Source organism: Erigeron canadensis, chromosome 4 (genome assembly GCF_010389155.1).
Source record: "Erigeron canadensis isolate Cc75 chromosome 4, C_canadensis_v1, whole genome shotgun sequence".
Classification (NCBI taxonomy): Eukaryota; Viridiplantae; Streptophyta; class Magnoliopsida; order Asterales; family Asteraceae; genus Erigeron; species Erigeron canadensis.
The window spans coordinates 23,619,874-23,636,836 of NC_057764.1; the positions used below are offsets into that span (position 1 = coordinate 23,619,874).

Here is a 16,963-nt window from a genome sequence, read left to right on the forward strand (position 1 = left end):
TTATCGATATACGGTTTTTGAGATAAAAGATTTTGAATGAATTAGATGAATAAAATGATTTATGAATGAGAGGAAAAAAAAAAGTATTTGAGATTTGAGGAAAAAAAAATAAGTGGTTGAGATTTAAGGTTATTATAGGTATATTAAGTAGAGATGTTTAAATAAGTGAATAAAGAATATGGATATTTTGGGTAGTTCAAATCATCATTTCTTAATAAAAATTGACAAAATGCTTTATAAGATAGTATTAGATAACCATGAACCAACAAATCCAATGCACTGAACCCATTTCTTTGGGGTTCTGTAATCCACAATCTAGTATGCCAAAAACGAATATGGTCTTGATGTCTATGTTTTAGCCCTTGAACTGGCAGACAAACTTGGCCATTGCTTTCATTCCTCTGTAGTACTGCATGTGGTGTTGAAGCTTCTCTGGATTGAACTTCCTCCCGCACTGCCTGCATCAACCATACAAAACCATGGGTCGATCGTCATTGTTGGTTCAGACAATGAATCAAGATGGCTTACCAACTGTCCTAGAGGAATTTGTACACCACATAGTCAATTAGTAATGTATTACCCAGTATATACTAATAAATTAAAATATAATTGATGTTTTTCTTTAATTGACACGTGATATTTTAATTGAGCTGATTAATATAAGTAACTCCTAATGTCATCTTCGACGGGTTTTAGGTCCACATATCGTCTTTGACTTTGTATCAGAGAGGTCGATATGTAAATGGTGATACCCTTACACCAAAGGTAGAGAGACTTCTTTCAGGTTTTACCAAATGTAAAACTAAAACTTTCAGCCTTACTGGGTATGAAGATCAAACCTTTAATCTCTGTCTCCCAAGCCAAGAACTTAATTCAAGCCGATTGGTTTTTAAATTGATTTATATTTTAATAATAAAAATTCTTATAAAATTCTCATTTTATTCATTGTTACCCTTAACCCCAAACACTCCATTAAGACTATGAGGAGTTGGGGTGGGGCTCCCTACATAGGGGGTTCTGCTGTGTAGCGGAGGCTACTTCCAAAAGTTGTCTTTCCTTTTTCTTTGAGTGAGTCTTCTCTTTGGGGAAGCCCCCCCCCCCCCCCAACCCACACTTTTTATTTTATTTTTTTGTTTTTTATTTGTTTGATAAATATAAATATAAATAACATATATATAATATAAATAAATAACATATTACCTTATAATAAATTATAACAATATAAAAAACACTTCAAACATTTTATTAAAAATAAAAGACACACATTACACACATTTTATTTAACATAAAACAGTTAATTTCTTTTAAACTTCGAATTGTTTCATTTTAATTCCCACTCCTCCACGTGATGAAAACTGTTTCGAATTGTACTCGGCCAAAGTCCTTGCAACCATTGCACCGTGTTCATCGGCACAACTTTGGTTCATACGATAGAACATCATATCGAATTCGTAAATGTCTATGCGCATGCGGTGCCATTTAGCGATCACCCCATCTGAATCTCGATACGTCGATGGTTGGTTGTCATAAGAGAGGAAAGATGAGTCACTTTCGACCAGAACGTACGTTCCTTTTGATAATTCCTGCACAACCGGTCTTCTGCCACTTCGACCCAAGCTCGTGCCAAACTTATTTTTTCAGACCGAGTCCAAGCCATTTGATTGTAGGGAGGTAAAATGAGTGAATTTTAAAAATGTAGAAAGAAAAATGGAAGATAGAAGTATAAAAAAGAGGAATAAGTATGTAGTATTTATAAAGGTTTAATTAAAAATTAGAAAAAAAAACAAAAGCCATTCAACATTTAAATTAACGTTCAAAAATTTTGAAATTCATGTGGCAAGGAGGCGATCAATATTGATCGGAAGGGTTTTTTTTTTTTAACGTTTGCCGCCTTCGGGTCGGTGTAACGGACGACAAAGGGCGGCGCCGGGTGGTTTATCCCTCCACTCCAAATGGTCTAAATCCTTTTCCTTTCCCCACTCAAAAGTCAAAAAGAAGGAAAAAAAAGCTTTCGCTTTACTATACTAATTATTATATATATTAAAATCAAAGGTTTGAAATTCGTGCAAACTACAGTGGAATTCAAGTTATTCTTTTTTTCCCCACAAATGCTTTTGTATTTTTTTTTTCTTTGTTTTTTTGTTCAACAATTTTTTTTAAAACATCTTTTTATTTTTAGTTTTTGGTTTAGATATTTTTTGTTTTTTCTTGTAAAGTTTATGCTATATTGTTTAACCATTTCTTTACTCTGATCTGATAACATTACAATAACCTCATTCACTTAATGTATTTTTTTTCAATAAAAACATTTTTATACTGAAAATTTCATTTTAAGTCGTAGACACCAAACAAAACCTTTTCATTTTCACATTTTAATTTTCTATTTTTAAAATGACATGGGGCAATGTGATTTTTTTAACAATTTGTTTTATTTTCAACAAAATGAATACTACACGTCCCTTCAAATAATTGTGGTTTTTATAACCCAACCCTTTAACGCATATATATTTGTAACACATTATCTCATCGTTATCAAAATTTTGTTTTTAATATTAATAATATTTCATTGTCATATTATTCTTATTATCGTTAAATATTATGTTCGTAGCACATTATATTATTCTTTTAAGAGTGTCGTTATTCATATCAATATATTTAATTTTAGGCATATCTTTTTCTTTCCATTAATACAATAAATAATTTTTTTAATAAATTGATGACAAATGTAATGTCTCCCGGGCAACACTCGAGTCACATATCTCGTTATATATATCCTAACAACCATGCAAAGATTTTTGTGTATGATTTTTTACATATATAAATGAATAATGGAGGTTAGAAACTTTTAGTACAACAAAGTCAAAGGCGGTAGAAATCCGGTTTCTACATATATGATATTTGGCCCGAGTTTCTTTTAGTGGGCTGCGAAGCCCAATTCTCTTTAATTGGTCCAGCCGCCCAAGGGTTGGCGTGGTGTAAATGTGCAATTTACGTTATTTTCTTGCATTTTTTTAATTGGTTAAGAAAAACATAAGAATTTCAATTAACATTTTGGGAGACGTTTTACTTTTTATTATTTCTTTTAGTCGGAGGAATTGGTTTGTGCAAGAGGGTTTGCTTTTGATTTATAAATTGTTGTGTGTTGTCCACGTATGTGATGTAAGGACCATGTGGTCTCTTTAAAATCATGCAGTATTTACTTCTTTTTGTTTGATATAGGTTTTATAAAGAATTTTTTTAATATGTCTAATGTTTAAAGTTAATGCTAATATATTAATGGTAAATGAGTAGATCATTTTACTACTTACATTATATATTAAAAAAATCTTATTTACCTTACATGTTGCATATCTTATTTATACTCACTTTTCGTACTAGCTTAGTTATAACAAAATAAAGATTAAGTTATATTTGGAAATGTCATTCAATATCATATGAATATCCGATCAAAGAAATAAACTCTCATAACATCAGAGCAACATCTGTGCCGCTTCATGTTATTATATTTCAAATGAATTTAAGCTGATATGTCATTGGGACAAAGTTGATAGATAGTATCCTACTACAAACACACAAAATTTCCCTATTATTGCATAATGTAGACGAATAGTAGGTGTATGTCATTTTGTTTCAATGTAATACAAACTAAGCGAAAAGTTAGTTATTAACTTTACTTTGTCGATTTGTACAATTGTTGAAGTGTAATATTTAGTTACAAAAGTCAATCAACTTTAAAAGTACAAATTGTTTTGTAAGCAACGTAAAACTAATAGTATATAAGTAGTGTTAGAGAGGTGCATGTTAAGTAAAAAAAACGTTATAAATTTCATGAATTATAACACAAATAAACTTTATGTTCCCCGCGGGGCAATGCCCGATAAGGGTGAGTATGGATCGGTTTGGGTCTGTTTTTACCTAAAACCGAAACCCGAACCGATCCATTCGGTTTTTATAAAACCAAAACCGTTGGATTTGGTTTTTGTTCGGTTCGGTTTGTTGGTTTGGATCGGTTTCAGGGTTTTTTCGATTTTTTTATAAATCTATTTTTTTTAAAAGTTTTTTGTTTATTATGTTATATATTTAACTTTCAATTGTTTAGAAAAAAGATATGGTATAAAAACAAAACTGCAGAGAAACTTTTTATTAACTAATTATATTTTTTAGGTGTTAAAATTGGTATAACTTTTTATAAAACGAAGTGTTATTACTATATGTTTTTATCTAAAATATACAATTTATAAATATTTGTATACTAAAAAGATAAAAAGATTAAATATATTAACATATTTATAAATTATAAGTAATAAATTAAATGTAATATGTTATAAATATAAAACAAATTAAAATTATGTAGTTCGGTTTGGTTTTTGATTAATTTTTTGGCATATAAAACTAAAACCTGAACTAATCCATTTGTTTTTTTAAAAAACAAAAACCAAACCAATGAATTTGAATTTTTGATTTTTTAGGTTTGAATTTGTGAGGTTTTTTCGGTTTTTTACTCGCCCCTGGCGCCCGGGTTTGTTACTCGTTACTTCCATATTCCCTTTTTCTTTTGAACTTTTTCACAAGAAAAAGTTAATAATAACCCTAAAAGTGAGTGAGTGAGTTACTGAAACGTACACAATCAAAATAATGTCGGACAGAATCCCTGATACAAAATGGGTCATTCAGTACCGATCGGTATCGAAATGATCTAACCTAAGCGACTCTCTGGGTGTTTTTGATATGGATGTTTCCGGAAATGATCCTAGTGTTGATGTTTGGATAATGAGAGGGCGGGCGTGGCGTTACAAGATCGTTTGAACTGCTGTACCACGTTGTCCCATCGGTTGCTTCATCAATAATTACGACATTGGGGTTCCGAAGGAGTGGTGCACCCATTGTTGAAGTGAAGAATGACGAAAGATATCAACCTGATTACCTTGCTGCGTATGAACCCGAATCAAACGACATCACTGTAGCTTGGAGACCCGGAATGTCGGGAACATGTCGTGTGCATTCTTATATGGAATCTCTTCTTTTGCTTGATCATTGAGATATAAGCAACATGCAAGTTAAAGAATAGAGGACGTCTATTTACACGTGCAAGTCGGGGATTCAAGTACTAGTTCAATGCAGATCAAAAGAAGTTAGTAAAATGTTAAACTTGTTGATTATAGATTAATACTTGCAATGAATCCTGTTTTGAGATCCATATGTAACATTAGATATGATGAATCCTGTTTTTCTATGTACATTATATGCACAACACACTGTTGACATGTAAAAAGTTATGTTCGGTACTTTGGTTTTGGTCTAATTCTTGCTTCTAGTTGTTTATGGTGGTCATGCTTGACCTATACATTATTTGTTTTGTTATTTATGCTTTATTAATTATGCTATATCGCGTTATCTTCAATCTCATTAGTTAGGCAGGCGGGTCCAACCCGACTCACTAGATAGAAGACCATCTGGCATGGTATTTCATTATTAGTATGAACCCGGGGACATCTATCAATCATCCCCTATTTGAAAGATAGTGCTTGGTTTTTCTGTTTGATTATGAAATAATTCAAAGCCTGATTGTTGATTGCAGCAGGACGTACTCAATGTTGAACTGTGTGAAAAGGACTTGTATATCATAATTATCAAGAATGTTTATCCCAAGTCCTTTTAACTGGGCCACTATATAGTTAATTTACTGTTACCAATTCGAATGTGTCGCTACCTTTTGTTTGACTTTGGACGTGACAAAGGGCAAGCTGCAATCAGGTTAAAAAGTTCTGTAACGCGTCAACTACAAGGCTATTGGTGGTTCCTTTGGATCAGACCCTCAAGCTCTTTTGATCAAAAGTCTGATTGTTTGATCAAACAATCAGAGTGTGACCGATACTCTGAAGTTGTGCATCCTTTAGATCAAACCCTGATTCACATTTGATCAAACAAGCAGATTCTCTCACTGTAGGTGGTTCCTTGTCGATTATTGGATGTTCTGCAGAGGGTGGCTGGCTGGCTCGGGTGTACATGGAAGAATTCAGTCAGGTAAGTATTTTCTTGCTTCTCACTCTGGGATCTCCTCTTCAGTATCTATTACCAAATAGAATTTGACTTGAGTCTAAAAGTATAGATGATGCTTAAAAGTTAATACTTTATTCTCTCTATCACGTCAAATCTTAGGACACCACCAAAAGGGTTGCCCAGAGTTGTTGATCAAATAAGGGTTTGTTGGTTTTTCATATCATTTTATTATGTATCCAGCAACTTCAATTAGCTTAGAATCTTGTACATCTACTTTGACTAGAATCAAGGAAGCTGTTTGGACGATATATTTAAGATATTGCACTAGTAATTACACATTTCTCTAGCCTGTCTGAATGAAATATGTTAATATCTCAAACATAGTTCCTGTTCAAACTTCATACTGAGATTGCAGACAAGTTAGTGACTGAATTTGGGTAAGTTGCAGGTACATTCAGGGGAGTCGTTTCTTTGGTTACTCAGATCCTTCCACAACTATTCCAGTTGCCATTGCGCAAACTGTTACTGATGACATTTTTGCAAATAATACAAGCACCATAACATCAAAAGGTGTTACATTTCGCACTCGCTTCGGGTCAAGGCTATAAACAGGTAATGCTTCATTTCCATTCGTCTCACCGATCCAAAAACCAAATGTCAATTGGACTGTTCAACTAGAGGTACTAAAATAGGCAGGTCGGGCAGGTTAGGTAACAGGTCTAAACAAGTAATTTTATGTAATGGGTCAAAACAGGCGTGGTTGGGTGGATCAGATTGTATTGTCCCAAAACCATATCTATTCTATTTTGTATTGTTAAATAACTACTTTTTTAAAATATGATGTCAGTAAGTATAAACTTTAGGATTCGGTATTGACTACCGACGAAGTGGATGGACGTTCCAATAAGTTGAAGTTGTCGAGTAACTCTTTGACCTCATTGTTGCTATATTCCAATTGTGATTTCGAAGATATTGAGATAAATACCCCCAATTTTTTTTTATTTAAATACACGCATGATCTATGTATGTGCAATCTTTGGGATAGGAATTTAGTTGAGTCAAAAGCACGTCTCGAGTGTTACACTAAGGATGACGTTGACACCCTATGGTTCTTGAAATTGAAGCAATTTTTGGAGAAGAATAACGCTTTTAAAGTTCTGAAGTTGCATATCAGCACGGTCTTCCATCCACCCGACTTCATTTATTTGATCATCCATTTATGTATAACTGCATACTGAGATTGCTTACAGCTATACAATAAATGATACTACTTTAACTCCCCCAATTCATGAAAATAAAACTATAATTCCAGATTTTATAACATATTATAATAAGACTGTTAAAAGTCTTTGTAAGGATAGGCGGGTTATCGAGGCGTATGATGTTTATTGTGAAATGATAGTAAAAGGGGTCAACCCGAATATTTTGACGTATAATTGTTTGATTAAAGGGTGTGTGATTTGGGTTTATGCGAAAAAGCAGGACATTTGTTTAGTGAAATGATGTCGAGAAGGGTTTTGCCGAATGTGGTTACTTTTAATACGTTGTTGCATTCGCTTTGTAAACATGGGAGGGTCGGGGAAGGAAGGAGTTTGATAGATCATATGGAAGTGAATCGGTGTATGCCTGATGTTGTTAGTTATAATATATTGATAAATGGGTATTGTAAAGATAGAAGAGTAAATGAAGCGTTGGGCGTTTTTGCAGAAATGACGGAAAAGGGAATTGTTCCTGATGTATGTAGTTATAATATATTGATTAATGGGTATTGTAAGGATAGAAGAGTAGATGAAGCGTTGGGCGTTTTTGCAGAAATGACAGAAAAGGGTATTGTTCCTGATGTTGTGACGTATACTACTCTTATTAATGGTTTGTGTCGGGAAGGTAGGATTGAAGATGCACGTTTGTGTTTTGATGATATTCGGGGTCGTGGGTTTGTTCCAGATGTTGTTGCTTACTCTACTTTGATTGATTTTTTGTTTAAAGATGGTAAAGATAATGAGGCAATCGAACTGTATATGGATATGAAAAAGTTTAGAGTGGTTCCTAATATTAATCTGTATAATATTCTTATTGATGGTAAGTGTAAAGCCGGAAAAGTCAATGATGGCGAAGAACTTTTTAGAGAACTCCTTGCGTCAGGATTGAAACCCAGTTTTTATACTTAAAATATTCTGATTAACGCTTACTGTAAGAGTAGATTGATAGATAAAGCTTTGACTCTTGAAAAGGAAATGTCTAGGAAAGAAGTTGGTCCTACTATCGTGACCTACAACACTCTTATTAACGGTCAGGGCAGAGTCGAGGATGCGTTTTTGCTTCTTGATGACATTCGTAAGTGTGGTCTTGTTCCTAATATTGTTACTTACTCTACTATGATAGATTCGTTATTTAAATGTGAGTCGTTATTTGAATGTGAAAAGTTTCACAAGGCTAAAAAATTACTGAGAAACATGGAAGATGATGGTGTGATTCCTAATATTATTATTTGGAACAGTCTCATTGATGGAATATGCAAATCTGGGAAAGTTGATATTGGTCTGGAGGAATTTCGAAAACTTCCTTCTAGAGGCTTGCAGCCGAATATTCGTACATATAATATTACGATGAATGGATTATTCAAGAATGATAAACTCAAGGATGCAGAAGAGTTGCTTCAGGAAATGATGATAGGAGGTTGTATGCCAGATGGTTTTACTTTTAATATAATTATTCAGGGATATCTTCGATGGAATAAAACGGAAATGGCAATTCAGTTTCTTGAAGAATGCTTGATGCTGGCTTTTCTGCAGATATGCACACTTCAACAAACCTAGTCAGCTTATTGACCACAAACAAGTTGGATAATGCTTCGAAGGAAGTGCTAAAAAGTATTTCCGGCTTACATAAAACAGTAAAATAACATAGAGCTTATATGATAATCTCTATACTGAAAATTCCTTCCAGACTATTGGAATGGCCTGGAGACACTGAAGGAGGCCAAACCAAGCAGAGCTATATTACTAGAAGTTTGACTCGCTTATCCTATTGATGTAAGTGTGAATCTTCTGCAAATTTCTTTCACAATGCTGCCTTTCGTGGTTTGAAAATCTAAAAGGTCTAACTCGTAAGTTTGTGCAGGTTGATCAACAGTGGGTCTTCCCAAAATAGTGTTGATTGGCCACATCTCAATACAATTCATCTGATCTTGGACTGGTCATGAGGTATGTTTACGTGCTCAATCAACTGGATATATATCACATTCTTGTTTATTACCCCTTAGATATTTTTTCTTTCTTGTTCTGTTTTTTTTTTTCTTCTTTTTCTTTCATGTAACTCGCCTCTGGAAGCCTGGAACCGATGAAGCCCCCTTCCTTTTTGCCGGGTATTCATTTAATGGGTTAAGCTGGTTTTGCATTTAGTCAATGATGAACAAAATAGCTTAGGTCAAGGCTGGTTCTTACTATGTATTTATAACAGTGTTACTTTACTAGTTTGTTCATAGTTGTATATAATCTGTTTATTTGTATATATTTTATTCACATTGTTTTATGAGGTACAAATGTACAATATGAAGGGTCAAGTAATTTCAAGTAATTTGTTTTAGTTTCTGTAATCGGATCTGAGCTTCCAAGTTTAAAGACTTGTATTGTTTTGTTTGTTTAAGATATTGAAAATACTTTTGAGTTATGAAATTGAATATTGGATAGTGGATTTCAATATCCGAATACTGAAATTTCAGATATTATGATGTATCCGAATTTTTATAAAAATATAAAAAATTAAAATTATAAAATCTTCAAATATATCATATTATCATACTCAAATTTGTATATATGTATCCTTATAATACCGTTGTTCCTGAAAATACAATGAAAACATTTGAGTTATAAAGCTAAAGATGTACAGGTTCATTAATTTCAAGTTTGAGCGTTAAAAAGTTGACATTCAACGACTAATGTCTCTGAAGTACTCAAAACATTGATTAAGTTAACCGGAGACTAACTTCATCCCTTATCGTTATTTAGATTTAAGTCAGAAACCTGCCAACAAAAGTACTATTAAACTGAATTAAGATGAATAATTACAAGTTGACAAAAGATGATCAAATAAAAGTAAGCAAAGTTGCAACTAGAAAATAATCAAAGTAAATCAATTTCACATCTGTCCTAAAAATGTCTACAGGCCATGATAGTTCTGTAAACCCCAATCCATGTCACCAAGTTTTCATACTAATTACAACAACAAAAAGTAGAAAGAAATGCTGAAAAAAATCAAAATAGACTTGTCGGATACTTTCGGATATCAGAAATATCTGAAATTTTCAAAAATCACTATACGAATCCAAATCCAAAACTCCAGATATCCAACTTTTCAGGTAAATCGGATTGATTTCGGATTTTCGAATAACGGATAGATTTGAATACCCTAGGCCGCTTGTATACATTTTTGGTCAAGTGTTTAACTCCTAACTCGTGACATGCTTAGTTTTCCACAGCAAAACTTGAGAAGAACTCAATCAATGTCCATTGCCTTCTCCTTTTCAGCGATTTTGCTCGACCATAACTTGATTGTCCTGTCATGAGAAACAGTAGCGATACTTGTTCCATCTGCAAAACCAATAACAGCAAAAAAACGAGGTGGTTTATTAGATGAATCATTTATAACAATAAGTTTGAATACATCAAATCTCATCCAGGGAAAGCAAGCAGAAATGTAAACTTAGTCTGAACAACTACTTTCTGCCTACTGATCAACATGCTGTGAATAGAAGGGATTTGTATGTTGTAATAGAATCAATTCGAACACCCTGCTGTTAATAGTTAATCCTAAAAAAACGGGCGAAGTTGGATGGGATGCTGTTATCGAATTGAGTCCTCTACAGATGATTTTACAGCCAAGACGAGCTTTTTAAACTAGTGAATGCAAAGGGGTGTTTAAAAAAAGAGTGTAGTGGTCAATTTCAATCGGATGGCGTGAAATAGTTTGTCTGGCGTTGAGTTGATGCAAGAAATAACTTAATTTTTCAACAGGGGAAATTGGATGGAACATCAAATCAATGTCTTTTCTAAAAGCTGTGAGGTAAATCTGGGGTAATAACAATGCCAAAGAAAGGCATATATGCATTTCCAACCCCCCCCCCCCCTTCTTTAATTTTGTTTTTGTTTTCCAAACCCCAAGCATTCACAAGTGCCATTGATTTGCCAAGTAATCAAAAAAATTAGTTAGAAGTATGCATACTTGTTAGAAAAATCAGGCAAAAAAGTAATTTATTGGTAAACCCAACTCAGACAACCATGTGTTGAAACACACAAAAAATGAATGGTTCATTTCAACCCAAAAAACGTTTTAAGGAGTTGCCCAATAGCCATATTGCCACCTGTAGGTGTAGTAGGGTTATCCTGAGCATGTCAAAACAAAGTAAATTCTAGCAGAAGTAGGTCAAGAATACAGATATTACCTCCGGCCACATCAACAGATGTAACCTTCGCTTCGTGACCAGAAAGGACCTTGACTGGCTTAAAATCTCTGGATGACCATACCTGAGAAACAAGTCCAATAAAATATTTTACACTAATGGGCATGCTGCATGCACTAATAGTAACAATACATACAACAACCAGAATACTAAAAACTATTTTGTAAATTACCTTAGCTGTCATATCATATGAAGCAGTTACCAAGAAGTATCCCTCTTGAGGCTCAAACTTAATTTGAGAAATAAGATTAGCATGAGCAGGAATTGTGTACAAGGATCTCTTCTTCCTCAAATCCCAGATTCTACAAGTATTATCTTCACCTCCTGTTGCTAAATGATAGCCATTGGGTGAGAAACTGATACCAAGAACCTAAAAAATTGACCACGAAATAATTATCAGCCAACTTCAAAATACAAGGATAGATGAACGAAAATAACAAATTAATAAAATGTCAAATACATCAATATATCAAATAACAAAAATTAAATGAAGCGTAAAAACAATTAAAAAATATGGAGTATAAATTTATATTTTGACACGCATACCCTCTTAAACTGTTTTGCTTAAAAACTTAAAACAATTTTGTGATAATAATTTTCTAACCATAAATTCCATTAAGGATTTTCACTCAAACCGGACAACCCATTTCAACCAGAAGCCATTTTTACCTGTTACCCAACCCACCCATCATTCCACGTCTAGAGAAGAAATATATGTCCTACCGGCTTCACGTGACCTTCCAAGGCAAGAATGCTTCTCCCTGACCGTAAGTCCCATACACGAGCAAGTGCATCAAGCCCACAAGACGCAGCTAAAGAGCCATCAGGGTGAAAAGCCAAGCCATAAACGCTTCGACTGTGACCTTCTTGGAGAAGCAACTCCTCACCAGTCTCTGTGTCCCATAATCTCCATGTCTTGTCAAAACTGGTTGTACCCAGATACTTGCCCGATGGATGGAAAGCAACACGAGCTAGACGATCCAAATGACCCTTGTATGTATTTAGCAGACTTCCTTCGGTGTTCCATAACCTTGCAGTGCGGTCAGCAGAAGCAGTAGCTATGTGGTTGTTAGTTGGAGAAAAGGTAACATCCGTAGCTCGTTCTGTATGCCCCTTCAATGAGGACACAACCTTTACTCCCGGCATGCTCCATACCTTAGCAACTCCAGTCAAAGAACTGATCAAGAATCAACAACAACAAAAAAAAGCAGAAAATTATTTGTTTAAACATTAGACTAAGACATGAATAGTTTTACTTTGATCATGATTTACATATATTGGCAACATTGGGCATCAGGTAACAAGATGACACATATTATTAAGTAATTAATAAAACTTCATCTAAAACTTACAGGCAATCTAATAAACAAACATTGAATAGTAAGTATGAATCAAAACATGGGAATAAGCCATTGGCATCAGCTAAGCATTCAGATTCAACAAGAAAATGAAAACGTTAACCTTATATAGCCAATTGCATTCATCTAACACCTACCAGATAACAATACACCTACTACAGTATTAGCAGTACAGAAAACATTTACGGAAAACAGGATTACTCAAATATGAGAAAAACAAAAGGTTCCTAGATTTCATGATAAATTAAATGGAATCAACCACACATTGCATCTTATCCATACAATAGAGCTTATTATTACAATGCAAAAGGTTTACCTGAGGAATTCCTCATTTACCCAAAAAGTTCATCTGAAAACATAGACTCAAGAGATATGATACAACTTAGCCAATATACTGATATTACGAAAGTCAGAAAGCTTCGATGCATCCTAACAAAAGTTAGGGCTTTATCCTTTATGTTTAGATACCACTTACCACACCTTTTGAGCAACTGAATTTAGAAAAACCCTCTAACTTAGTGCTTTAAAATAGTCCTAATTTAGCGCTTTATAATAGTCCTACTCTCACTTAGCTGACTGGCTACTTGATGACTGATTTCACCAAACAATCAAAAAATATTCTTCTGGAAAATCATCCTTTAAAAATAGATACAACCAACGATCACAGTATAGCTATAAAACTAACCTAGCAAACGTTGATCAAACACTGCAGCAGTGCAGCCAGTGGTATCTTCAAGACATCCAGCCTACCACAACAATTGGTCACTATTCACTAACAAAAAATGAAGCCGAATATACAACATGCGTCTAACACAGTATAGCGATCACGATACACACTATGCCAGAACTAGACGATACAATTATGTATTTGGACATATGTTTGGGGTGTGATATATACAGTCAAAACTCTTCGTGTATTTATTAACTTTTAGTGATTGAAAGGTAACCTACTGTATTGTAAGTTCAACAGAAGTGTCGTTTCCTAACAGCTGTCGCCTATTGGTGAAAACCATCTACTCATTACATTTTTACACTTATCCGGCAACTACAATCTACAAGCTAACTAATCCTAATTTCACAAAAAACAAATGTAAACACATATACATACACATTATATTTAAAACACAAACCAAAAGAAACACATACCAAGTAGCAAGAAACATGCTATCACACGAAAACGAGCATCCAGAAAGCGGCCGATCATCTCCAATCTCACTACAATCCAACACAAAGCTTTTCGCATTTTCCAAAGCCCAATTCACCTCCCCATCAAAATCCTCATCTGGGTCATCCCTTTTCCTCCTCGCCCGTCCCAACCTCTCTGCGGCTTTCAAAACCGAGCTCTTCGCAATCTCATATCTCGCTTTCAACAACTCCGTACTCCCTTCCGTATAAAACGGATACTGTACAGCTTCTCCTTCGTCCTCCTCACCACCACCTCCATCTTCCATACCTTCTTCTTCAAATACCCTCATTAAAGTTTCCAACTGTCCTTCGGAATCGAGTTTCGCCATTATCATTCGTAACCTTTCTCTCCTCTCCATTTCTTTTTCTCCAAACAATGTGATTGGTTCGGATAGTCTGCGAAGCCTCGACCGGACAGATTTGTCGTTTGTCGGAACCGATAAGGCTGCCGCACGTTGTTTCATCAGGAATTCTTGTTTGGCTTTTTCTTTTTTTTCTCGGAATTGTTTGCTTTCTTCCGAGATTTCGTATTCTGGTGATGAATCGTCGTTTTCGGATTCTTTTTCATCGTCGTTTTGAGGACGGAGTGGTGGCCGTGGAATTGGGGCGATTGGTGGTGGGGTTGGGAGGAGGGCGGTGGTTTGCGGCGGCGGTACTGTGTCAGTGGTGTTAGGGTTTGGGTTTTCAGTGTCGTCGATGTCCATTTTTGTTTAATAATTAGAGAATGCAGAGTTTTTTTCTTTATTAGTAAAACCAAAACCCAGATTTCTAGGGTTTATGGAAATCTGATCGAACAAAAGACACTCTATCCGTCACTGGTGTTTGTTTTTACTTTTTTTATTTTTGTTTCTTCTACTTTAATCCGTTTTTTATTTTTTTTTATTTTTTTAAATTTATCTCTTTTTTTTAGATTTTTCCATTCACCTTTTAATTAAGTCATTCCAAAAAAAATACTCATAAATTTTTTCAAAAGATGTAGCCCATAAGCTATAGATTAAGACGGATTCCGTTAGGTAAATCACTCCATAATTGATCACACGTTATGACCTATCACTTCCACTATTACCATTTATTAATGCACTTAAGGCAAAACCCGTACCGTATACTTCTATGTATAGCTCACGAATTTTTTTTTAAAAAAAAAAAAAGTTAATGAGTTAATTATAAAAAGAATGAAAAAAGTGAAAAACAAAATCAAAATACAAGCTAAAAAAAATTAAAAACGAACTTTATTTTTCGTCACTCTTTCATAATCTTTTTTCAACATCTCTATCCTATATTAATAAGTAAATTTCAACATCTCTATCCTATATTAGTAAGTAGGTTTTAGGTAAAATAAAACAACTATTAAAGTAAAACAAATAAAATAATATGTTTTTCTTCAGTGATAATCACCGTGCATCATGAAAACTATCGTACATCAATTGCTTCGTGAATCTTCATGCATTAATTATACCATGATCTAAGGGTCAAGATCTTATTTTATTTGTTTTACTTTAATACTTGTTTTACAATACTCAACCCCTAGTAAGTAAATATTAGTTAGTAAGTGGAAGATAATAATAACTAGGATGTAAACCGTCTTTAGTTCTACTAAAGTCCCAATATCTAATTTGCAATATTTTTGATGCAATATTATTTATTACCTCTTATTAATATCATAAAGTTACTTTAAAAGATCCACATATTTGAATCCTATTAAGTATAATTATAGAGATGACAAGTTTAAGATCCATAAAATGATCATGAAAAGGGATACTCTAGTTTGATAATGTATATGTGAGTTAAGAGAATACTGTCTCTCATGAAGTAACATCAATAAAAAAAAAATTAATCTTCTACTTGTAAACTACACACATGGCTATAACTCTAGTTTTTCTTTAAAACAACATAATATAAAAGAAACAAGATGCTAGAAGTTTAGAATTAAAAAAAAACAACTAAAGAAACATCAATAAAATAAAACAATTTCTATAGTCAACCCGAAGTCTTAACTGTTAAGTCCAAATAAGAGGTGAAAAACTCATACCACTTATAGTGGGACGTAAGAAAAAAACCCACCTCGTGAGATCGCGCCACTGGTTTTCACTCACAGACGTTTTTGGCTCGAACTTAAACAGATTCTAAAGAAAAAACACATGCAAAACGAAGAACACCGCAAACGAATAACACTTAACCTTCATCAGAAGTGCGTAGTAGACGTCGAAAGAACATTCCAGTCTTCCCATGAAGCATGAAAGTCCCGACTTCGATTACCAATCCAAAGGTATGTCGTAGAAACAATTGAATTAAATTAATCGTTACCACTTTCCTTAATGTCGTTGTGGTGAGAATTATTCCTTGTCTTCCAAATATGTCACTACCAAATAAACATAATAGATTTGAAAACATCCTTTCAACAATCAATATAAGAATTAGTACGAAGCTTGACTATGACCCTAGTTTTAGTTAGAATATACGAGTATAAGAGGTAGGGATGACTAAAAATCCCAAGTTTTGAGTCGTGTCCTGATACCACCATTCTCATTTTTTCTTTATTTTTTGAGAAAGATTAAAGTGAATTTACTTACGGCATCTCCAATGGTGTAAATGAAAGACTTATTTTGGAGAAAAAAGTCTTTGTAAATAGTTTGACACTTTTAGGTAAGAAGACTATTTGATCAATAGGTTGAAATATCAACCTTTCAACAAAAAGCTTTTCTCTATATGTATCAATTTTGATAAAAAAAATGTTTTTAAATTTCTCTTTTATTGAAGTGATAACTTTGTAATAAGTTAAAGTTAATGGAATGATAAATTGATAAAATAAAAGTTTTTAAAATTTATAAAAAAAACTTAATAAAATTACATAATTCATTAACTTAATCTTTTTTTTATTATACTAAAGCACAGTTGCTCTAATACTAATTGATCAATTATAGATCTCGATTTTTTAAAGTTGACTTTTGTTTTCAATTTTGAC

General features: G+C 33.6%; 1 protein-coding gene and 1 pseudogene across 1 annotated transcript; one reads left to right on the forward strand and one right to left on the reverse strand.

The window, feature by feature from the left end:
• The first annotated feature begins 5,698 nt into the window (after positions 1-5,698).
• Positions 5,699-9,256, forward strand: LOC122597196 (annotated as a pseudogene).
• An 862-nt stretch (positions 9,257-10,118) lies between these two features.
• On the reverse strand, positions 10,119-14,836 carry LOC122596722 (U4/U6 small nuclear ribonucleoprotein PRP4-like protein). Its single transcript, XM_043769347.1, has 5 exons — positions 13,963-14,836; positions 12,182-12,635; positions 11,631-11,828; positions 11,441-11,522; positions 10,119-10,589 (listed from the first exon to the last, which is right to left on the reverse strand). Exons 1-5 carry the CDS (start codon positions 14,703-14,705, stop codon positions 10,495-10,497), a joined length of 1,572 nt encoding a protein of 523 aa, XP_043625282.1. The 5' UTR covers positions 14,706-14,836; the 3' UTR covers positions 10,119-10,494.
• Between the last annotated feature and the right edge of the window lie 2,127 nt (positions 14,837-16,963).